The 24,814-nt window shown below is 43.9% G+C and overlaps 1 protein-coding gene across 1 annotated transcript in view; it reads right to left on the bottom strand.

Moving 5' to 3' along the window:
- PGBD5 (piggyBac transposable element derived 5) overlaps positions 1-24,814 on the bottom strand; it is a gene marked incomplete at its 5' end in the record, with an annotated part of 67,584 nt that overhangs the window by 10,543 nt on the left and 32,227 nt on the right. The window contains 2 exons of the mRNA XM_082306352.1: positions 6,513-6,693; positions 17,824-17,958. Of these exons, the coding sequence (XP_082162478.1) occupies positions 6,513-6,693; positions 17,824-17,958 (316 nt within the window). The remainder of the gene's footprint in view (positions 1-6,512; positions 6,694-17,823; positions 17,959-24,814) is intronic.

Below are 24,814 nucleotides of genomic sequence, written 5' to 3' on the forward strand. Positions count from 1 at the left end.
CTTCTTGGCCTTTCGTATGTCAAAGAGGCAATGAATAAGATCTAACACCACAAAACACATCTCAGTGCACCCAGGTGGGCACAAACAAGATTTGGAAACATTAATAATGACAATGCTTGAATTTTCGTCAGGCTGTGAAATAATAACGGCCTGTTTCTGTTAGTCCAAGAGAAGCAGATCTTCTTGATCAAATTAACTGAACTCAAGGAAATTGTGGACTGAAATTTCCTCAGTCTCCCTTGGATTTGTGTTAACCCACCTGAGTGGGAAAAAAACTATGGGCATGGAAGCAGGTGACATCTGTGCACATCTTTCATATGGCAGCTGAGGCTTGTGGTAGTTTAAAGCTCATCTGTCAGCTAAGTCTGCTTGATCAAATTTTTTATCGTTCTGAATTCTGCACGCTGGGTAACTGGATATCCTTACAGGGGAAATACTAAGTCAGGCTACAGTGTCTGGCTTCCCCTGAGCATGTTACCTCTGTTTTTGGGTTTCGATTTATGTGGCTCTTCTGCCCCTGTCTTTCTGGCATGACCTAAGCTCTTGAGTGCAGGTGCAGCCTTTGTCCTTGGTTCATATAGTGCCTGTCATGCTGAGCATGCTCTCAACAGCTCACAGATACTACAGGAATATTAATATAATAATTGCTAATACTCATGAATTGGTCCAGTTGCTGTGGGCAGTTCTACAAGGAGCTAAGGCTCTTCCATCAGAAATTTAAGACACTCCTATCAGAAGAAGGTCAACCAACACAGCAATGGGGCAACTTCATTCTGAAAGAGGAAATGTGCACTCCCTCGGTTATTTCTAATGAATGAATCAGTCCCTGGAAATCTGTAAGTTCTTTCCACAAAAGACAATGAGAAAAGCCTGATGGAAACAGGCTTACAATCAATATAGGAGGAACTGCACCTCCAGTGGAAAGCTTTTTTTTTTTTAATTTCTTGTCTTGCTAAGAGGTACACAAACAGTGTAGGTCATGTACCTGCAAACTTCAGCATTAACATAGAAAACTTTTAGAAAGCTTTCTTCTAACCAACATTAAGATCTTCCTGCTCTGATAACAAGCAAGCCTGAGAAGAGTTTTCCTAGCTGCCTAAAGTTTATGACTCACTGAAGGGTGATACTTACTCTCTCCAGGAGACTGCAATGGTATAAAACCAAACTAATAACTACATTATTGTGCTACAGCTTCAAAATAGCAACAGCCATCTCTGAGATCCCATAATAATTAATTGTAGTCTTTCCTTCAGCTCAGGCAATAAGCCTGCAGAAAGCTTCCAGCAGATGTTTCACTCCTCATAGAGAGTAATGGGAACCATTTCCGCTCTCGGGAACACACCGTATAACCTTCCTGCTGTACAGCCTAGAAAAGTGCAACACTTCTGCAGATTTACTAGTGTCTCATCATGGATGACACCCTTAATCTGTAGAGTTTTTTAAAACCACCCAGTTACTATAGCAACAGAAGCAATAAAGATTATGCCCATCTGGCTCAATGAAGTTTTTGTGTGTAATGACATCAGAATCACAACAGGTGGTTGCCATGTACACAGGAGTCAATGGCGACAGGTTGGCCTCCTCTGGTCTTCTTAAACTCCAACTGCAATATGAATGCATACACCTAAACTGGCTTAGCAAAGGTGAGGAAATGTGGTGTAGTCACCCAAGATTCATTCCCAGGGTCTCCAGGCCCCAGAGAGCTTGTGTTGAAGCCTGTTTCTCCACATCTTCATTAGTACCATTTGCAAAGGCAGCCAGGCTCAAGCTAGTTCAGGCAAAAATACACATTCTGCAGTCATTTACCCTGCATGCAACACTGGGTCAAGTCAGAGCTAGGGCAGCTGAGGAGCCTGTTGTGGAGGAGATGAGAGCTTGCTTTAGTCCATGCACTGGAGTTGCAGCATCCTGCAAAGCTTGTGGGAGTGCCATGGTGACCCAGGCTGGCAGCTCCTGCAGCTTTGCCAATCCCAGCCACTCTGCAGGACAGAGCCAGCTGCTCCTGCTTGTTCAGAAAGTGCAAAAAGGAGTTTGGGGGATCATATGTTTAAGGGAAGCATGGGACACAGGGCATTAGGAGGTGCTGTCCTCTGTAAGGGACAACACTAATGCTCAGAGGGGGGAAAAAGGGATGTGCACTATGAATGAATGTCACAGCAAATAACAATGACAGCTGTGTGCTCGCAAAGCAGAGAATTTGGGGCATTTCAGTGCAGGTTTCCAGTTCTATTCAGAGGCCAGAGAAAGAAATGCTTTGTATGTCCCCTGAAAAATAAAAAAAGAAGTCTATTCAGGTTTTTGATTTTGAAAAAGATGAAAGTGCTCTGTCTTATTTTCTGAAGTCTTCTCAGCTCTTGGTATCTTCAAAGATACTGAGAATTATATTCATCGATATCCCTTTATATTACTAGGCACACATTCTGTACTGTGGTACAGTGAAGGTGCTACACAGCAGGCTTTCAATAAAGAACATTGCGGTTTTTGCTGTAACACATGTGTGGGTTAGGGTTAGGAAAAGCAAACGATAGTTAAGGTTCCACAAAAGTCTTCACAGGATCACAGGATCCTATGGATTAAAGGATAATTCAGGTTACAAGGCAACTCGGGAGGTCTCTAGTCCCATCCCCTGCTCAAAGTAGGGTCAGCTGTGAGGCCAGACAGTGCTGCTCAGGGGTTTACCTTGTCTGGGCTTGAAAACCTCCAAGGACAGAGACTGCACAACCTGTCTGGGCATCTTGCTCCACTGTCCTCAGGAAAACCCTTACACCTAGTCTGAACTTCTTTTGTTTCAGTTTATGTCTGTTGTTTTTTGTCCTTCCACAATGCACCACTGTGAAAAGCCAGCGCCGTTCTCTTGACAGCCTCCTCAGGGCAGCGTAAGGCTGCTGTTGGGTCCCCCCCGAAGCCTTCTCTTCTCAGGCTGAACAAGCACAGCTCCCTCCCCATAGCGGAGCATGTGGTTCAGCCCCTGGTCAGGCTGGTGGCCACCTGCTGAACTTATTCCAGTTTATCGATGCCTTTCCTGTATTGGGGCGTGTGTTGCCCAAAACTGTGAGTAGAAGGCAATAATCATCTCCCTTGATCTACAGGGATGAGGCTACACTCATGTTAACACAGCCCAGGATAGTGTTGACCATTTTGCTGCCAAAGCATGCTGCTGACTCATGTTCAACTCGCTGGCTACCAAGACCCCCAGTCCTTTTAATCAAGAATTTTGAGAGGAACTAATACATTTTTAGTGGGTGTCTCTTTCTAGATTTTCCAAAATAGCTTTAGTTCCCTTAAATGTCACTTTAGATTCAAAAAAAATTTATAGTTTCTAAGAATCATAGAATTGTTTAGGTCAGAAAAGACCTTTAAGATCATCAAGTCCAACCGTTAACCTAGCACTGCCAAGTCCACCACTAAACCATGTCCCTAAGCACCACATCTACACATCTTTTAAATCCCTCCAGGGACGGGGACTCAACCATTTCCCTGGGCAGCCTGTCCCAGTGCCTGACTACCCTTTCAGTGAAGAAATTTTTCCTCATATCCAATCTAAACCTCCCCTGGTGCAACTTGAGGCCATTTCTTCCTGTCTTATCACTTGTTACTAGGGTGAAGAGACTGACCCCCACCTCGCTACAATCTCCTTTCAGGTAGTTGTAGAGAGCAATAAGGTCTCCCCTCAGCCTCCTCTTCTCCAGGCTAAACAACCCCAGCTCCCTCAGCTGCTCCTCCTAAGACTTGTGCTCCAGACCCTTCACCAGCTTCGTTGCCCTTCTCTGGACACGCTCCAGCGCCTCGATGTCCTTCTTGTAGTGAGGGGCCCAAAGCTGAACACAGTATTCAAGGCCTCACCAGTGCTGAGTACAAGGGGACGATCACTTCCCTAGCGCTGCTAGGACTTTAGCTTATTTAAATCTTTCCCTATTTCTCTGTTGATAGTCACAAAAAAACCCTGAACAACATAAAGCAGTTAAGATCAATACCAATGGGATCTTTCTACTGCTGATCCTGCTCTAGCCCAGAAACTAAATTTTCTTCAAGAAGAAAAGTAAATTCATCAGTTTAAGAATGGGTCTTGAACTGTCATGAGCACCTGAGCACAGATGCTCTTCAACAGGCTCTCATGACACTTCTTGGTAATGGTGTAGCCCTGTTCAGATTTAGTTGGCTAAGCCACATACCAAAAAAGCATTACGGTCACTGTTGAGGGTGACTGTGTGATACATTAGGAGAGATCTCTCTTCTAAGTTCAGGCATCTCTGCCTGCCTCTCCCTAAACATACTGCCAATGCAGTAGGATCCCAGCAGGTGCTGGCAATACATTAGCTGCTTTGCAGTAGAGTCAGTAAACACCATCTCCTCAAGGGCTCTTACTGACTTCACCACTGCTTGACATCTCTAGCATCTCACTTGTCCCAGTGTCTCATAGTCCTTCCAGTTCAACATTCCCCTGCAAAACCTCTGAGCTAGCCCCTAGTAACTCATGGCAAACGCAGAAAATCCCATGTCCTTATTAAACAGAAACACTTTCATATTCTCCCTGCGATATTCTTTATATAGGAGTGCCCCGCTATTTTGCAAAGCCAATAAACCTGCTATCTTAGTGTCCGCCCCCCACCCACCCCATACCTTCACCCCTAGGAAGGTGATAGCATGTACCAGATCTGAAATTTAATTTTGGAAGCAGCTGTCAAATATCACAAAAAGACACATAAAGCTGTATAACAAATCATGAACCAAACTGAAATCTCAGTATAGCATTAGCATATTTGATCAGATAGTAAGTCAAAATTACATTACTGAATTTGCTACATGCTAGAAACTGTTAAATTGAATGATCTGTTCAGTGTAAAGACCACAAATAATTCACACCCCTGTGAACAATTTGAATTATCTGTAAGTAATGAACACTCAACTGGTTTAGTAGCCATGCATCTTTTTCACCAGGCTGATGGACCAACTGGGTCATGCCACATTGTCTTTACCCTTCCCTAGCTGAGCATAAAGCTTAGCAGTCAAGTTTTCATCTGTCAGTCTACATTTAAACCTCACGCATCTCAGGTACTAGGAGTATGTGGGTTATTCTCTACATTGTTTTGAACCCACATTTTGCATCTTTGCTTTGGTAGTCTTAAAAATGTAATGCTTATAATCAGCTGTGAAAAGAGTCATTTACTAAAGAACAGTCTCTGCTCAGAGGAAAAACTCCAGTGCACTATAAATATGCTTGACTTGTTTCCCATTTGGCTGTTTGCAGCATTTGGGAAACCATGACTCTTTTGTGAGAATATGGCAGTATTCCACTGCATTCTGTGAGCTTCCAGCTTACCTAAAATAATGCAGGAGCTAGGTCCTGCATGGAGCTCAACAGAGACAGCCCTCAGCGCCAGCACAGTTTGACGTGCTCAACTACAGCACTGGTGCAGCTCACTGGTGTTCTCATTTTAAATGAGAATCAAGATATTGTCTCAATTTCCAGTCTTTCCCCCTACTTTGGGCCACATTTCATTAATATAATGCCCCAGGTGGGTTTAATTTTCTGCAATGGAAAGCATGCCAAAAGCAGAACTCTGTCATCAGTGGTGTGTTGAAAAGGGAAATGGCCCTGTAGCCTCCTCCTACATGATTCATAATGGCAGCCTCCAGTGTTACTGCTAGGAAGGATCTATTGTACATACCATACCAACTCTGAAATGCCATGCCGACTGAAGAACAAGCTGAGAGGTACATTGAGATGACTTATAAATGACTGTCAAGTGTGCAGAACCTGTAATTTAAGGGGAGTCACAAGTCCTCAGCATTTCTGAAAGCCAAGTAGCATGTGGCTTTTTCCACACCCAAGGTGAGAGGGCATTTGACAGAGAGGATGTCCTGGGATTACTCTCTACACTAGCAAGAAACTGGCTGGGAGAGCCACACTGCCGTATCGATGGTCATTCTGCTGGCAAGTGTGCTTTTGACAGTGCAGAGTTTATTATGCTTTCAGAACTAAAAACAGTCCTACCAAGGCATGTTTATACCAGCAAAAAAGAAAATCATGCTAGGGCTTTTGCAATGATAAAAAATGTCATCTAGAGAAGTCACATCTTTAACAGATATTAAACCAGCAAGGACTTCTAAGGCACACCTTTAAGGATTCATCCCACCCCTAGTCTTTCTCAATGGGAATCGAAAAATCACAGGCAGCTAGGTAATCCCTTGAAAAGTCCCCCAGGCCATATAGACCTCAGATTTCTAAGGCAAAGAACAAAAGCAAGGACTTTAAATACCCTTATTAAAAAATGGTTTTACATCCTCATTTTGAACTTTAAGAAGATTTAAAGAGGAAGATTTAAAGAGCAACTTAGAAAGTCCTCTGCATAGTACCTTTTCATGAATGAGATCTTTTCTTAGAGATGACCAATTTATCTATACAAGGAATTGAAATCTCAGTGAAGCCTTTTGGGAGTTTTTTTAATTCAGTGGCAGGAGGGCCCCTAGGTCTGTCATCATTAAAACCCAGTGAGTCACCCAATACACACCTTGCTTCTCAAATTCTTCAAAGAGATTCAGGCTGGTAATGCTCGGGCCAGTGAAGATGATGTAGTTCTTCCCAGAGGCATTCTGACAAAGGCTTTTGGCCACCATACTGTGGAGCTGCGGTTTGTTCTTCAAAGCATCCAGCCCATCAGCACCACTCCCTTCTTTGAGATGGACATAAATCTTAAACAAGAAATGGTAAGAAAAGTCAGAAGGTTATAAGGAATCCAGAGGAAGCAGATGCAATTGCCAACATACCTGCTCAGCTCAACCGGAGACAAGCTGAGCATCAAGGCAGCAAATACTTTTTATAAACTGCTAATATCTAAAGCCCCTTTCAAGGGGCTGTTGCTTTAAAACCACCTCAGGTTAGCTGGCACAGCTACCGATAAATACAGTGTCCTTTGCCTCAGTTTACGGGCTTCCTGAGGTGCTTGCCACTGTTGTGCAGTTTGAAGATTGTTTGCTTGGCAGGAAAAGACTCAAGTCATAACTGAGATTATGTGTTGTACTGAATCTGCATAGGCTTTAATGCTGCCAGCAAAAGGAGAGCATGGGAACTTCAGTTTCAAAAAGGCCTGTACAAGATGACCAGAAAAAAAGGGCCCATTAGCTCACTGCAGTAATGTTCAGATTTATTTCTGTTGACAGCAACCCTTAGGCTGTGACACAAGTGCATCTGCACCCCCATAAATGAGAGGAGCCAGCAATATGCATACCCGACCAGCCAGAACATCCTCATCAAACTCTCCAGGCACAGTGCTAACTCTTAGATCCTTTACTTAGATCATGATTTGGAGACAACCCACCAAAACAGACTGAACCAGGGTACAGCACAATATGCTGCTGTTAATAGGGAAACGCCTGGCTCATTCGTAGCAGGCTGCAGTAGCTTTAGCGTGTAGGCTGCTACCATGCAGTCCACAATGCTATGCATTTCAAGAGAGCTGTCACCATCATCTGTAGGTGGACATACATGTTTGTGTTAGAGTGCAGGAACATTTACTCCTTAGTAACACGACTATCATTAACTCAACACAGTCCAGCTAGTATACCCACCAAGTGAAAGAGCACTGAAGTAAAGCTATTCCTTCATTCCTACAAGTGATCGCTCTAGGAATCTTCTGCATTGTCATGTAGGGGGAGAAAGCACGTAACCCTTCCTTTGTACACAAGCCTTCAGTTTTTTTTTTCACTGACAGTATTTTACAAGTATAACTTTCACCAAAGTTGAACACCTATTAAAATCAACTAGGCATCTGACCTTCATCTTGTTCTAAAAGTCAGCAGAAATAACCTGCTGGAAAGAGAAATGAGAAGAAGCAGACACTGTGCTCAGTCACTCAAACAGTACTGTAACACCATGGAACTTGCAAAGATTTAAAAACACACAAATGCAAATTTTCTGAAAAATTTGCCCAGGCCTGCCTTCAGTTCTGAAATATTCAAATCTTTTAGGAATCCCAGAAAATTTTACTCGTCGGACAAAAAGCTGAAACTCGCTCAAGTATTCAGGGGCAGGGAAAAAGAATTTTGCCTTGTCTGTTGGAGTGATGTATCCACAATGAGCTTTTGTTAAACTTGCGTGAGACTTCAACCATCCAGAACATGCAGCATTGCTTTCCTGTATATGCATCTGTTTCTCTTACCAACACACTCCTTCATAAAGGAAAGTTCATTACAATGCTCGGAGAACAAAAATGCTCACGTTTGCAGTAGTGCTCCCAGTAATTTATATCTCAGATGATCTTAGAGGGGAACAAAATTCAATTAAACAGCTTCTCCCTATTTTAGATGGTGTATCTCCCAGCACTGGTACTCTAGGCATATTAATGTATTATTCCCTAGCAATTCGTGCATCGTGGAACAGACCCCCCAGAGGAGTGTGTTATGTACGAAATCCCTGACAAATGAGACATAATTTGTATTTTGAAGTAATTGACATGCTAAAGAACAAAGTTGGTGCAAGGACAAATACATGCTAATTCCAAAAGGAAGTATAATACATATTAAAAGGAAGCCTGAAATATACAGTATTTATCCTTAAAAAAAAAAAAAAAAAAAAATCTCTTTTTTGATAGAAACAGTTTCCAGATGAGGACTAAGGCAGGAATGTTTGTAGACTCCATGACCATGCTCTACTCACTTTTGAAAGCTGTCAAATTTGTGCTTTCCCAATGCTAATGTTGAGGACTAGCTAATTACGGTAAGTCATTTAGGTTATTAATCAGGGCTCAAGAGAGCAGCCTAACAGTGGAATGCATACTAAGAGCAGATTGTTCCAAATTTACAGCAAAGGTATTTCATGATTACTGGCATTGAAATTAAGATCAGGTTACTAGTATGTCAGCACAGAGACCACACATCAAGCCCTTAAAATCTACAGACAAGGCAGTGGGGACAAAAATATGCAGACAGATTAGTTTTGACCTTGGATTAGCCGTTGAGCTGAAAACAAAGCAGGAATCTCTGTCTAGGAAAGTGTCCTACACCTTCCCTCCCCTATTGAAGTAGGTCTTAGCCAACCAAGAGTCTCTCCTGCTCCATGCTCAATTCGTGTTCTCCACAGAGTGTCCCCCAAGGGATGAGACAGTCTGCTGGTGAGCCAACTGGTCCCTCACTGTGGGCTGGTTTGGGTCTGCAAGCAGCTACTTTAAAGCGTCTGCCCACCATGCAACTGTGTACTGAGATATCACTGTTTTCCTACTAGGATGCTATGTACTCCATAGGTTTTGTTAGCAGAGTTCCCTGTGCACCTGGCACCCTCCCTCTGCGCTCCTCTCTCTCTCACAGGTCCTTGTAATGGCCGCCTTGTGATTCTCATCCCCCTTTGCTCTGTTCACCTCCCCAGTGCCCTTTACCAAAACATTCACACCCACTCCTGAACCTTTCCTCATGTTAAATATATCCCCTTTTTTTCTCCTTGGGCATTTTCCTGCCTATCCACGCACAGCCTTTGTTCTTGGCACAATTTTTCTTGTTTTGGAGAAGCATCATTGAAAGCGTTATCGTGCTCAGCTCTATTGCGAAGATGGGTGACAGCAGCATAATGTTGGAAGGCATTAAAGCTGCTGTGAAACAGCGGCTGGGTACAGACAACTGGCAAAGGCATAGCTTCAAATATCCTTGCGAGTGCCTAGGATCCCATATGGCCTTTATTTTCCCTCTCCCCATCTTCTCACCCAGCTTATTTCATTCTACCTCAAATCATTAAGATCCTGCCTACTGAAGCCCACGCCACCCTCCTCCATTCTGTAATGCATTAGAAATGGTATTTAACAGTTAGCAGTCTGCAGAAAAAGCAGAGTTGCCAGAAATTGGCTGCAAGACCTTCACAGGCACAGTCAGAAGCTGCTCCCCAAAAATGTTTGTTAAACTATTCACCAGAGCTTCTGGTTTGTCCTGTGACAGTGTTAGAGCTTTGTGCCCTTTCCATGTGCTCCAACAGCAAAATGTTGTCAGCAGTACAGGCTCGACGACTGCTGCTGGACAACAGATGGAGATGTTGGCAGCAACATCCTCTGCTTCTGTGGGTGACAGTCAAAGCAATGCTTCTCGAATGTCTGCAGAGACCACTTTTACTGTGTATCTTTTTCTAGCAGCTACTGATCCATTCAATGTACAGCACCAAATGAGATAACTTCTAGAGATCATCTGTCTTAGGAGGCAACTACAGGCTGAAGCTCTTTATCCTGCAGTGTTGGGACAGAAATGGAGCTTTCTCTAGTCATCCCTCAATTATTTGTTTCTTATCAGAACAGCTACACTTTCAGTTCTGCCATCTCTCTATCCACTGCAGCCCTACTGCACCAGATACTTTCAATCCAATGTTTTAGTCCTGTGTGCACAACACCAGCTCTCTTCTCACATCATTTAACTCATCCCTCAAACCCTCCTCTCTTCTGCCTTCAGTCTCCATGCAGCATCCTAACAGTCTCTTCTCTTTAAAAGCCTGACAGTAAGAAAAGACCTTCCCCATCTCCAGCTCATCCTTCCTTCCACCTACAACTGCTTCTGCCTCCTCCCATCACAAACACAAAAGTAAGTATCGATCAATATACCTGAATGCCCGAGCGACGGCGTATGGGTGAAGACTGTGCTGAGCTCTTCCAAAACAAGAAAAACAGTGCAAACTGTTCTGGAAAGACCATTTGCCTACACAGGGGCAATCAGAAAAGACATCACATTTCTGAGCAGGAGATTTCACATGCTGACAGATGAGAGACAAGTCAATCACCTGTCATTCAGAAACTCAAACCAAGTACGTTTGGCTACAGAGGCAGACTGCTGGAGAGAATGCCACCAGAGGACGGAAGGTCTCAGAATAGTCGTCTGTGCTACAAGCCAACAGGAATTTCCTTGCTCTGTGCTGGCAATTCACTCTCTGGAAAATTCATGTGAAAGGTTCACAAGGTCTCACTAGAAACTGGGTAAAAAAACCCGAGCACTTAGGAACAAAAGCTGCATCTTGACTGCACATTTAAGAGTGCCCTAGAAACTAAAATATTGGCGATTCTGCGCATAGTCAAAGCTCAGATGGCAAATTGAAAGCACTTGTGAACAGCACATCCCAAATACTTCACATTCATACATAATTGAAGCACCCCAGGGTACAATTCTCAAATGAAATAGATGACATTTGGAAGAAAAAAAAAAAGGCGGAGGTAGTCATAAACAGGAGGAAGATTTTGAAGGCTACATTGTGCAAACTATTTCAAAAAGGGCAGACCCTAAACAACCACAAAACAGAAGCCAAGTTTTTAGATGACACAGTTATAAAAGCAAGAGAACAAAGAATGGTACTGTCATGCTTTTTGGATCCTGAATAGCTATCAAAAAAATAACTTCATTTTTCTATAGACTTCACAGTCAAATACTCAACTGCTCATTCCTAGCACCACACTCTAGATCCTGCCTGTCTTCCTCTCTCATCCTAAACCTCATGTCTAACTGTTGCCATTACCATCACTGTTGGGAGATCCTCCCCTCCAGTCCCACCTCAAACCTTCTGCAGCCCATATTCCCTCCTTCTTTAATGCCCTTCTCTCAGCCAGCTCTTAGGTCTAGCTCTTCCTCAGCAGCTGTTGGCACCACTGATGGTGCTCTTACTGAGACCGGGTATTTTAATTGGTTTGAGCCTCTCTTCGTTCTCTTCCTACTCCTCTAAAGGCTGCTTTGAAAAGAGCATTCAAGGGACATGCAGCTTTCCCATTCTGTTCCCATCTAGCTCTTGGGGCTCCCTGCAAAGCTCTTTCCTTGGTCCCCATCTCTTCTTCTTCTGCCTCATATTTTGAAATATTTCAATCTGCATTACACACAGATCCAGCCAACATCTGAGTGCTGAGGATTGGCAAATCTCTGTTTTGTCTGTACATGTTCTTCAAAGTTCCTAAGCAGATCGTGGTGAGACTGGCAGAGAGATGCTGGTAGAGTTGACAATGCAAGCCCAATATGGCTAAAAATAAAGCTCCTTGTTTTCCTTCCCCTGAAATCACTCCTTCATATGACCGTATCATCACTGAGGACACTGACATCTTACCTGTATGGTGAACCTACAATCTGTGGATCACCAAATGCTGACTTCTCTCTATAGCTTCTCCTAGGCCAGCCACATCTCAGTCAGGCAGGTTCATTATGTGTAACACCTCTGTGATAAACCCTTTTCTATTCTTTCAAATACTTAAGAATGGCCTGGTTCTCCTCTCAATTGCTGCAATAATCTTTCTTCCCTTTGGCTTTGCTTACATGTATCTTGACATCCAGACAGCGCTCCGCCCCAGAGATCACTTGCCTAACCCTTTGCTTCAACCATGTCAGCCTTCTGCCAGTTCGCTCTTCTTTGCAGCGGCAAATGGAAGTGGGGCTGGAAAACGGGAGACAGGCCTTTGTCGTTTAGCCCTCCCTATTGAGCTCTCCCCATACCTTTTCAGTATACTGATTCCTGCCTGCGTTTGCCTTGTGAAGCCAGGCATCCAACCACTGATGTCAAACAAGGCCACGTTTGCTTCTTTCCATGCTGCTCTTCTCCTGCCTGGCTGGAAATCAGCACTAACCTCCGCAAAGCTCTTTCCTTTTGCTCTTCAATACCTTCCTTAGAAAGGCTGCAACCCCCACAACACAATTGCTAATCTATGCATTGGTGCTGCTACCCTCTTAGCGCTGCTTCATCGGGCTCCCTCTGTGTAACTGGCAGCCCAGCATAATTGACTTTTAACTGAGATGCGAGATTCTCAGATGCTGACAATACAGAACTACGTGCATGAAAAAGCCAGAGCCGGGTGGGAGCCAGAGGAAGAAAACAGACAGGATTTTCCAGCCACCAGTCACTGGCAAATGAAGGTGATCAGATTTCCTGGGATCCCCTCCCAGCCAAAGCCTGACCTTGAGAACCTCCTCAAAGCAGCCACTACATCTGTGCATTCCAGATGCAACTGTTCCAGCAACAGAGAATTATCAGGGCACTGTTTAAAGAAACCCAAGGGCTCAGACTAATCTCTAAACAGAACTTAAACAGGCCGAAACACCAGCATTTCTGAGCAGCTTTATTAAACAAATGCACAGATGGCTAACTTTCCTGCAACTCTGACCTTGAAAACAAAACTCATTCCAGGCTTATTTACCCCTCCCTTTCCCAGTGACTGAATGCACTTACGTGGTGTGTGGTAAAATTATAAATTCTTTGGGGCACCGTCTCAGTATCTCTAAATGCTGGAAGTAAGTTCTTACTCTGTAAAATCAACAGGGTTATGGAGTATTTGAGCTAACTGTACTTACCCTGTTTGAAATCAAGAATGAGCTACAGCATTTACTATAAAAGCATGATGTTTACATTGTTTGGGGTTTTTTTGCTGCAACTGAGAGCTCTGCCACTGATCTATGGAGTGACCTCAGACATCCCCCTTTACTGAGACTGCTGCTCTTCAGGGAGAGAGCCATTTCGTACCCTCTCATGCAGAGGCCACCCGGATTCAGGTTGCACTCTTTAAATACTGCTATAGTGCAAGCCACTGATCGTTCAGTAACGTGGGAAGACTCAAGCTGCAGAGACACAGTCCTTTTCCTTAGTCTGTTCTGACTCATCACTTCTTCAGGGTAAGCAGTGGAAGGTGAAAACTCAAATTCAGTCTCAGCACAAGGATCTAAAGGACTTCATAAATCTGAGTGACACGTTTCATAGGGATATTAGTGAAAATGAAATGCATTATTGCAAGAACTTTCTGCCAGTGAATAAAAGCAAGTGCAGAGCCCATATAGTTGGGGCCAGCGAGTGGGTGTGGGAAGGGAAGAGTGTCCAGAATAGCCTCAGAGAACAAATTTCATCCCAAGGAACAGGAAAGGATACACACATCCGTAAAGTCACCTCTTCTCCATCTTGATATCATAGTTCTTTTCAGCAAATAATTAGGTTGATGAGCTAATTCCGTTACCATCTATCATAGTGATTAATATTGCCCATCTCTTTGCAGTGCTCTCTACCATCTACATACTGCCTTCCATTTTGTTGATTGATGGCTCTTTGGGTCAGAGACTGTCTTTAGGGTTATGTTTGTGCCATGGGCCTGTGGTTCAGGATGAGGCACTATGGGAATAGCTCGTCCTGCCTGACTCCCCGTGGGGTTCAGTGCATGGCACCAGGTTCCCGTGCTTCCTTCTCCTTCTGCAAAATGACCAGAAAACCGTCTTGTGCAGGAGGAGCTGTGCAAGGACTAGGCATCACTTAGTAACAGTTACTCATGACCATGTTCATTCCTTATGAGCCACACAAGAAAAGGAGAGAGAGAGCATGATGTGTCCTACCAGGACAAAATAACTATCCCTGATCAGATATTTGGGAACTCTCAGCAGTCTCTGACAAGCCCTATGGCTATATTTAAGATGAAAAAGAGTCCTACCAATCATATTTATGAACATCTTTTACAAGCAAGTGTTCCAGACTTTTTGACAGAAAAAGAGAGAAATAAAAACTGACACGTCTAGAGTTTTGATTTAAATAGGATGACTTACTCAGCAAATACTCTAAGAAAGAAAGAAACACTTCTAAGCTACTGTGATCTTTTAAACTGCAATCAAGATACTAAAATATCGGTTTGAAAAGTGTCTTAGTGGTAACACATATGTAGGGAAATATACTGAGGGGAAATTAGGAAAGCAAAGAGATGATGGAGCAGAGAGGGACACCTAAGGTCCTGCAAGCTGCATTTACTGTTCTCATTGAATTAGAAAGAAAGAAACGAGAAGGCTCAAGCCTTCTCCTGCAGCAGCAGCTGCTGCTATCTTTATGTCTGGCATCAAGGATGGGTGAAAAAGGCAACAGTATCAGGGCAGTTTTACTGCCTACTTGGCCAAAGTCAGCTCTCCTGGAGCCCTTCTAACCCTCTGGAAGGTGTTGTTCATGTTCCCAGCTGCTGTAGACATATACTGACTTTGTTTGAATGATGTGTCCTTCTTGCACGTTCCCACTTGGCCAGCTGACCGTGAAAAGATACTCGGCAACAAAGCTATTCACTGCAACAAGATGCTTTGCTTGTGAAATTCTGAAGCACAGCTATGATTTGAAATTGTGCATCCATCCTAAAACAGAGACTTAACTGTCAGGGTGGAGTCAGGTTTTCTGCATTACAGAAGACAGAAAAGTAGTCTAATATATATACATTACTTATATTATGCATATATAAGCCTATGAACCTTCTTACATCCACAAGCAATATTTCATTTTTATGCCACTTCTGTTCCATGAATGGCTTATTGGGCTGGATTTTTAACCAAACACCATTTGCTTAAAAAAAAAAAAAAAAAAAGAGCAAACGATGAGCCATCAAACAGAAGTATTTACTCACACCCAAAAAAGTGATTCAGAGTTTTGTTCATGAGAACAAGCAGACAGAAGAATTTGGGGAGTCAAACAGCTAAAACTCCTAACAATAACAACTGCCCTGTGAGCTGCCAACCAGGAGTTGTTCACAGAGTAGCTCAGCATGTGGCTTCAAAACACTGACACCAATTTTACATTAGGAAAACAGACCAACCAAGTCTTTTCATTGCAGGAAAAGCAGATCACTGTGAAAACTGGGATGTCCGCAAATGGAGGTTTTTTAACATTAGGCTCATCATTCAGGTTTAGAGGACCTTGCTTTTGGCCAGGAGCATCACAGAACTCTTGAGGTTCCTTCTTGATTCTTGAGAGCCAGTCATATGTAGTTCACTTCCCTCTTCTACCTGGGCTGCCTCGTCTTTTCATAGATATATATTATTCAGACTTTTGAAACTGAATTAGCTTGATTTATGAAGTGTTTATAGTCATATTTTATCCTGAATAAAATGACCTCTATGTCACCATGTGGAAACAATGAGGGAGGGAATTCATCTAGACAGTAATACAGAATTTCTACATACTTTCAATTGGGTGCTGTAAGGTTTTTCTGACAGCAGATAAGTCTTAGACCAGTCAGTCCTTACCTATCAGGCAACAAGTGTTTCCTTCACAATGGCAGTTTCACAAGGATGGAGGGGAAAGTGTACACATGAAGGGGGAAAACATTGGATTTTCTTCTTGTTTAGATCAATTCTCTCCATACGTTAAACACAGAAAAAACATCCCTCTGTTTTAATACAGTAAATAAACCAAACAACCACCAAATAAGTGCTTTGGATTCTACAAGATCCCTTGTAAGCATGACACAACTGAACATGGCATTTCAAGCATACCATAGCTGAAGATCCCCATCCTTCCCAGACTAGGTTTTTCCATTTTAGCATGAACGTTCATGTTCCTGTATATTCTTTTTTCACCCTTCCCTAAGGTCCCTCTCACCCAATCATTTTAGCATGATGATAATTACAGCCAAGCTATGGAATGAAAATAGAAGGCGGCTAGTAAGATGATCCTGGACATCATCCGGATGCAAATGAAGCATGAGTATCTAATTCATGAAGGGAGCAGGAGGATTAGGGTGGTGCTGAGCATCTGTTCTGTTTGATTTGACATTCCATTAATTTACGCTCTCAATGGACAGGATGGGAGGTGCAATGTAATTATAGCTCAGAATCTGAAACCTCTGTCATGTCTGAAGACTTATTAGTTTGGTGGCAGTTGGCTGGGGGGAGCATGGCAAGAGACATCAGCAAACTTTGTGCTCATTGTACCCATTATGCTTCAGTAGTAAGCTGCGTGTGGGACTGGTGGAGTTCACCCTGGAGATTTAGGACACTGCCTCTGTGTAGCAAATGACTTTCCAAAAGCCTTGAGAGCGGAAACTTCCACGGATGCTTCACAAGGTGAATCTAGTTTGTATTGGACAAAACAACTGCTTTAAAACCTGGATAGAAGATGTATGATCCTAATTTTCTTCTTAGAGTGAACAGCATTGCTGAAAATGCAAACCCCTGTTCCCAGCGAGCCTCATTCTTGCATAGCCACTCAAACAGTTGTAGTGATTCACGGATCAAATTTTACTGTGAATGAATGTTCAACTGCAGCAAATCCACAGGCCCTGCAGTTTTGACATGCATTCAGCCTGAGCAGGCAGTGTGCATGTCCTACCTGCACCTTCGAACCGCTGCTGCTGGAACATGCAGGACACCATGTTTTCACAGAAGCTTGTGGGAAAAAGAAATATCAGAAAATATCTGCCTAGTCACCTCTAGGTATCAAAATAAACAGCCAGATTTTTCGAGAGCTCTCAAAATACATTAGCAATTGGGGAATCTGAGAATTTGAGAAGTTATCCCCAATGCTTTGCAACACTAAAAACAAACCCTTTAATATGTGTCCCACTCAAGCCTATACCACACCTTGAAGTCACATCCGATTTTATTTCTTTGGTAGAGAAGTAGAGGTGTGAAAAGAGATGTAATGGGAAACTCCACTAACGTTTCTCACAGAAAAATGGACATCTTGATACCATATTGATTTAGTCTATTGGACACCACTGGCTATCACAGATGCAGCGTTATACTTAGAGAGAGAAGCTGACTCATTAAAAATGACAGAAGTCACAGTACCTAGACATTTAGATAAACTTAGGATGTACAAACAGACAGACCTTTTAACTCCACTTCAATTTAATTAGCTCAGGGCTGGCCGCCAGATGGACGGTATTAGAGACAGGCACCCTCAGTTAAATCATACAGCAGACAGAGCATCAGGAACTTGTCATCAACCTCCATCAGACCTAGTATCTGTGGGAGGCAGAGGCCTGCTGCCTTCAGATTGTAGCCCCCGGCAAGGCAAGAAGTGACTGTAACCTTTGGTCCTGCAATACATTTAAGGGCCTGCTGGCACTGAATCAAGACATCTGAAGAGGTAAAACCCACCTGGCAGATGAAACCAGTGGATGAGCACTGCCGAACCCAGAGACTGAATTTCCTCTTTTTCCTCTTGCGCAGCTCCCTCTCTGTGCATGTAGCAATGAAAACAGGATCCTCATCAATCAGGGGCTCATGTAGTACCTGCAATTGGCAAGAAAAGGGGGGACAGGGAGAAATAGAAGAGTATATGATTGCTGAAAAAAATGGTGCTTTAAATTCTTCCAAGGAAATAAAATCCTTGCATTGTGCTTGTGCGCATCACCTCACACAAAGGAGCAAACCCACTTTTGTTCAATGCTGCCACCCAACAAAAACCAAAGCCTGGCCAAGCACGCTCCATTGTGGATGGCTGCTCTACATGTGGTTTGCAAACACTGCAAGGCATGGCTCTCACCTCTCACTATCAACTACAGTTCAACATCCCTCCAAAATGAGGTGGGACGTGGTAGGGTGAGGATTGTTAGCAGCATCCTTCTCCAAGCTTCATCATCAGCTTTATCTTGTTCGGCAGAATGTCTTCCCCCCAAACACCCCCTACAAAATGTTGTACGGTACACTCCTTGGTTACAGCAAAGGAAAACACATGGCAAAGAGGGAGAGAAGTTAAGGGAGAAAGATATTTTCTGCTGCCACTTAAGGAGGTGGTAAAGAGACAGAAGACATTTTTCCTGGTGGCAGCAGCTTCAGGGAAGCCTCTCTTGAAAAATTTGACAAAAGGAGACAAAGATAAAGGACCAGAGGCAGGAACAGAAAAAGACAAGGCAAAACTGAAGCAAGTACTGAAAATCTATGAATGTGAAGCAATTTCTGCCTGCCGCATCCAGATGATGTAAGTGGTTCCCTGTTCCTTATAGCTGTTTTGTTACACTTCTCTCCATTAATTCTGCAGCAAAGTCGTTAGGTTTTACACTATAGAACCCACCTATAGAAAAGCACTACCACCTTCTCGCAGCTCACAGGTAGCTGTGCATAACATACACATCCCTGACTGCACGGTGTCTAGCAAGACACTTGTCAGGGTACAAACGCTTGGAAACTGTTGAAAGGTCTCAGCTGATGAACGCTGACCAAATTCAGACATCTACATCTAAATCAGAGCAAGTCGCTGCAGGCTCCCCTCCTAGCACACAAGGGGAAAGCAGTCCCAGCAGGCCATAATTCATACCCTTTTAAAGACCCGTGTAAAATAAATCAGATGGGTTATGATCTAAAGGAGCCCGTACTTTTCCAGTGACCATCACGCCAGGAGACAGGCTCAGATACAGGTATTCACAATGCAGAGGCTCTCACCCTCAGACTGACACTTTCCACATCTGCATGTGTGCGACTTTTGCGCACATCTGCACACAGCCAGTGGCAGAAATGAGAACAAAGCTGCATTAAACCTGGGAGCGATGCTCATAGGAGAGATGTGGTGGGTAAGCAGTTAAGTACCAGTGATGAGCAGCTGCTGGCCTCTTGAATACAAGACGTTTGTTGAACATCACTCTGTCAGCCCAAAATAGGCACCCATGCCCTCCCCACGCAGTGGTGGCTGCAGACTTTCATTTATACGCACTCCACTTCTTAACAGCTCATAAAACATTCACAGGACCATCTGAAAGCACTCTTGTGAAATGTTCAAATTATACACCAAAATGCAGATGTGAGCAAGGAGAGCTGCACACAAAGCTATTTGTTCTTAAAGCTGCAGCTGCCCTGTTTCCCCACTGGAGCCACATCCTCCTCCTCTCTCAAGGTCCACACAAAACACCGCTCTTCCTTGCTGAAGGCCACCTGGGGCATTTCACACTTCTACCTCAGGGAATTCTGACAGTGTTTTGCAAACATTACACATGCCCTCATTTGCTTTTGCCTTTCTGCCTCTTCCATGCAGAATGGAGGACCACATCCCTTGGGATGAGGTGCGATACACTGTTTAAGAATTCCTCAGCTTCTGGAAAGGCCCTCTTACCTGCCAGACCCCACTGGGAGGTGTGGTTCAACTGTTATAATCTCCCCCGCTGTAGGATGGAGAGCAGCAGAAAGAAAAGGCTGTATAAGCATCACTTGAGAACATTTTTTACCCTCTGTCATTAGCTCAGCTCCCTCCTCTGCAGCACAGCATCAGCTGTCCTCACAGCAGCTCTACTGCATCCTGCTTACCCTTCACGCTCTTTCTGCCTTCTAAGACACAGTAAGGCCTGTCAGTCTTAAATTTAGAAAGCAAATCTGAATTTTGAAAACCTCTCCCCATCTTCCTTTTCTCCCTGCCCACGCTCAGCCCTGCCTTCCCCTAGGACCCAGAGCTTCCCCTCCTTTCCCCTATCCTGAATGTTTAAGTCATTCCCATTTATCCATAAGAAGATTAATGCTCCACCAAGTTCCCTACTGAACCGCTGGGAAGAGGGAACAAAAATGGAAACAGAGTAGGGCAAGATTTGCTGTTGCTGCAAAGGCAGAATGTGGACAGACAGGGAAACTGAAATGAGAGCCCTGGAGCTTGCTCTTCTTGCTTCCTCCAGAGAAGGTGGGGAGGCAAGTATTATCCCTCCTCCATATGCAACCACTGCTCAACAGCTGTAAAGGACTTCGCAAGCAAGGCACTGTATGGGCTGTGCCTGCTGCTGGAACAGCTGATCCCCGTCTCATTTTCAAAGCGGGCAATTTGTTGCTTCTGGCACTGACATGGTTTTCTTAAGACAAAAGGTAGCCCTGTTGCCACTGGCCAGTCCTATTAGTTTGTTCACCCTCCTCCATTCTCAGTCTCTTTGCTCCTCCTGTAATCTCAAATCTATCTCTGCCAAATCCCCATGCAAAGTGGTATTTGCTCCTTCCCCATTCCCCATTCCTGCTGTTGCTGCAATACACGCTTTTCCAGGAGTGAGCTTACTGCCCCCATAGCATATTCTTTCCTGCTTCTCATCTTCCCAGATAAAAATCTACTTTCAGGCTTGACTCCTACACGTATTCCTGGCCGCCTCTTCACCATCTTTGAATCACTCCCCAAGCCCTTCCCTCTTCCTATTCTGACTTCCTTTGATGCAGATAACTTGTGGATTTCTTCATAGAAATCATCCTCATTTCCTTCTCTCAAATCCCCAGTTTTCTTCAGCTCCAAGAAGCTCCTCATCTAGTTGCTTTGCTCCCCCACAGCTATCCCATTGGGGTGGTTTTTTTCCCTCTTCTTTATAGCCATCCTCATCCCTGCTATATCTTCTTGCCAAACTTTCACTCTTTGTTTTCCCCTCAATATGTACATGCACTCCAAGTGTGGGAGTCCCATGTTGGAGTCTTGCCTCTCCAGCAATTGCTCCATCTCACAACATCTTTCATTCACTGAACAAAACAGCTAGCCACTGTCAGGAGTGCCTGCCTTTCTTCTCCATTTTAGATCATCTCCAAAGCTCTTTCCACTCCACTGTTCCACCCATCCTGCTCTCACCACAGCCTAAATAGGCTTGTAGGCAAAGCCCAGAGCCACTACCTCTTTTGTACTTGGACTTCCTGGACTCTGTTGTCTTAGATAATGAACCAATGTGTCCTTGAGGTCACTCATCTTCTCTTCGCTCCGTGTCTATCCCCAACATAGGCTGTCTCTTCAGCCTGTCTCCTGGAGAAACTGCTTCAGCTTGCCTTGTCTCTCGTTTTTGGTGGGTACCATCCAGGTGCAGAGTCCCCTGTGTAACTGCACCTGTATGCACAGATTCAACCATTGCTTCTGCAGTAATAGCTTGTGCTTCTGCTTCTTTGCTCCAAAGCTCCTCTGGTCTAAAATAAATTCTCTGCTAGCATCTGACATCTCTGCTTGCATATCTAGCTGTCAGTTCTGATTTTATTACGCTGTATTTGAGAGCATCTCCTTCCCCTTAAGATAACCCCTTACTATCTCCTTTTTTGGTCATTGCAGACATCCCTCTCCTCCTAATGCAGATCTCACTAGCCAGTGAATCTGAATGTCAGCCTTTACCTCCAACTCCTTGCAAGGTCTTCTGAGCCAGGCAGTGCCTGCATTTTCCATGCTTTCTGAGTAACAGCTCTAAAATATTACTCATTTTAGAGTAACAACCCACCCATCCAGTCAAGTTTTCATCCAAGCCCACAGCCATCCTGCAAGTTTTCCTTTTGGCCTCAACATAAGGCAGTCCTGCCCTACAGATTGCTGCTGGAAAGCCATTCTACTAGTCCATCACACTGGCCACATCACTTTATTTCTCTCTGATAGCTCTTCTTCTCCAATACATTAGACAGATTCTTTCCCTTCACTTTCAAAGTCCTGTCTGGCCTATCCATATTTAACTGATCCTCTTTGCCATCATTCAAAAGTTAACTCCCACCTCCGATGGAGCCATGATTTCACACTCCTCTGCCCATTTGTTCAGTCTTCAACTGACTCTCTTTAAAGAAAAAAAAAAAAATCAATTCTTACAGCACTCTATTACCATTAGGTAATTTAAAAATAGCCATAAAGGTTCATCATTTTCTGCTGTCAAACTCTTCCTAAAATCTGGCTTCACCAGAGGATCAACTGGCCAAGAGCTACAGACATCAGAAATTTACCTTGCTAGTCAATATTCTTATTGCTCCTCTGTCTGTCTTTCTCTTGCTCCATGTCTTATACTTGGCCGACGTCCTCTGAATACTTACGTCTTCACGTTACACTCACAGAAGCCGTTAAGACAGAACAGTCCTGGTTTGGGACCAGCACCCTTACTCATGAAGAATTATTTTGAAAACAGGAAAACTGAGATATAGAAGTGTGACTTGAGCAAGATCTTATAATTCAGAAATGCCCAATACCAAATCATTTAATCATGAGGACACAAAAGAGCTACAGGGTGATCAGCCAGGTTTTGCCTCTGTGTTTTCAGAGAAGCTGTCATCTAATGCTGTGAGCTGGTTTGGAAGAACTGTGTTGAAACTGCTTAGCTGCACCCTATGATACCACCAAGAGCGAAACACAAACAAGCCCCCTGGCCAGACTTTAGCACCATGCCCTTGGAGCAAGAGGTTGGAGTTACGTCTCTCTTTTTGCCAGGGAGTTCACTCCTGCCTGAGGTAAGGACTTAAGCCGACTGTTCCCAGCTGCCATCTCACTGGGGAGATGCATAACTGTTTGGTTCCAAGATGCCAAAGAGAAGGTACTTTGGAGGGAGAGGGATGAGGAAAGTGCCTGGAGTTGTGCTCCTGACCTCTCCCATGTCAGTCGGGGGCAGCCAGAGACAGCAATCCTGTCTAGTCGCATCCTGCTGACAAGCATATAAATACGCAGCAGGCACAGAAGGATATTTGAGCAGTGATGTTATTTTCCTGAGCTCCTCTGGTTTCTGGAGTTCGGTGTCTACCCTTGGCAGGTGAGTACCCTTGAATTTGCTGCAGTACACATCCCAAGCTCAGGCAGGGCATCCTCCCTGTCTTCAGGCTTCCACTTGTAGACAGTAGCACAGCTACAAAGCTAAGCAGCAAAGAGATAACACTGATTCCAGGAACAGACCCAAAACTCCACCTCTTGTTGCTCAGGTAGAGGCAGCAGTTATTTATACAGAAAATGTTGGGGAGAGGTAGGATGCAGAGAATATTCCTGTCATTCCTATCCAATCTAGGTCAGAACAGCTTTTTTTTTTTTACTTTGGAAATTGAAGCTAGCGCTGCTGATACACAATTACAATGTTCTGGGCTTTCAATATCTTCATAAGCTAGAGAGTAATTATTTTCTTTTGTTTGCTCAGTATATTTAGCAAAATAATTATAATTCACTAGATTAGATGGTTTTCTTTGTTTTGGCATATTGACCTAGTTCTCTCTCCCTCTTGTTTCCTTTCATAGAAACTGTGGTGTCATTTTTGCATGCACATTTGGGGGGGTTTACATATGAGAAAAAAAAAAACCCTAAGTATTTCCTGTCAAAAATTCCACTTGAAGAATCTTTTCTAGCTCTCCAAAAAGAAAACATCAGATCTATAGAAGAAATAACTGTGAAGGCAGATGTTGCACTGCCTGCTGGATGCAGACTGTCTGCTCTGTCCGTAGGGATGAGTTAAACACAACATCTTCCTAACCCGTGTTCTGTGAGCCCACTCTGACAGAGGAAGAAAGTCAGTAACAAGTCTACCTATGAGCCCAAACATCCTTGCTGCATACAACAGCAAGGAGCCCAAGTCACTCCTCTGCTTGATGCCACGGACACGATGTCAGCCTAAAGCTTGAGCATAGATTGCGGCCCAAGTACAAGCCACACAGATACCACAAGTGTCATGTTTAAGAGGCAGCACATCCAAAAGCCCATCCGAATGGGTCTTTCCCCTTGTCTTTTCCCTTTGTTTCTGTGCAACTGGGTTATTATTTTTCATTATTTCTATTATTTCTCACTGGGCCTGACATTCTGGGTGTGATGTTTACTGCTGTCTGCTAATCTGCACTCAAGACAATTTCCAGGGAGAGGTCTCTCCTGCTGCTTTGAGCAGATGGGGTCCACGTCTTTTGAGACAGGTAGTGTGCAGCCCTGCCTGATGGCACCCAGGAGGACGTTGGGCACAAGGCTCCTTTCAGGAGGAGGCCTGGAACATCCCCCAGTAGGCTACCGGCGCTACACTAGAGTATTTTTAACAACAGATTCAAAAACCTTTTTCTTTCTCAGGGTTATTTTTGATGCTGTATTTTAGTCCTTTTTGTTCTGCTCAATACCATTGAAACATGCTGTATAGAAATCACTGACGTAAACACTGACAAGGCAGCAGAGAAGTGGAGGGGGAAGAGAATTGGGCTGTCACTACTTCTTCCCCCCTTTGTTTTTTTAAAGTAGCATCTCCTTACCAAGCTCAGCACAAGCATGCATTTTGTTCGTGGAGATTTAGACGTTTTGCCACTGCAAACAGGACACTATGATTTTGTCAATTCAATTCTCAAACCTTGCTCAGGAGGGGGGATGGGAGAAGGGATATACATGCAAATCAAATTTTATCCTTTAATGGATTTGCACTCACAGCATGTCCCACAGCACACCATTATAAGCATTTAC

Source organism: Platalea leucorodia (genome assembly GCF_965183815.1).
Source record: "Platalea leucorodia genome assembly, chromosome: 3".
NCBI lineage: Eukaryota > Metazoa > Chordata > Aves > Pelecaniformes > Threskiornithidae > Platalea > Platalea leucorodia.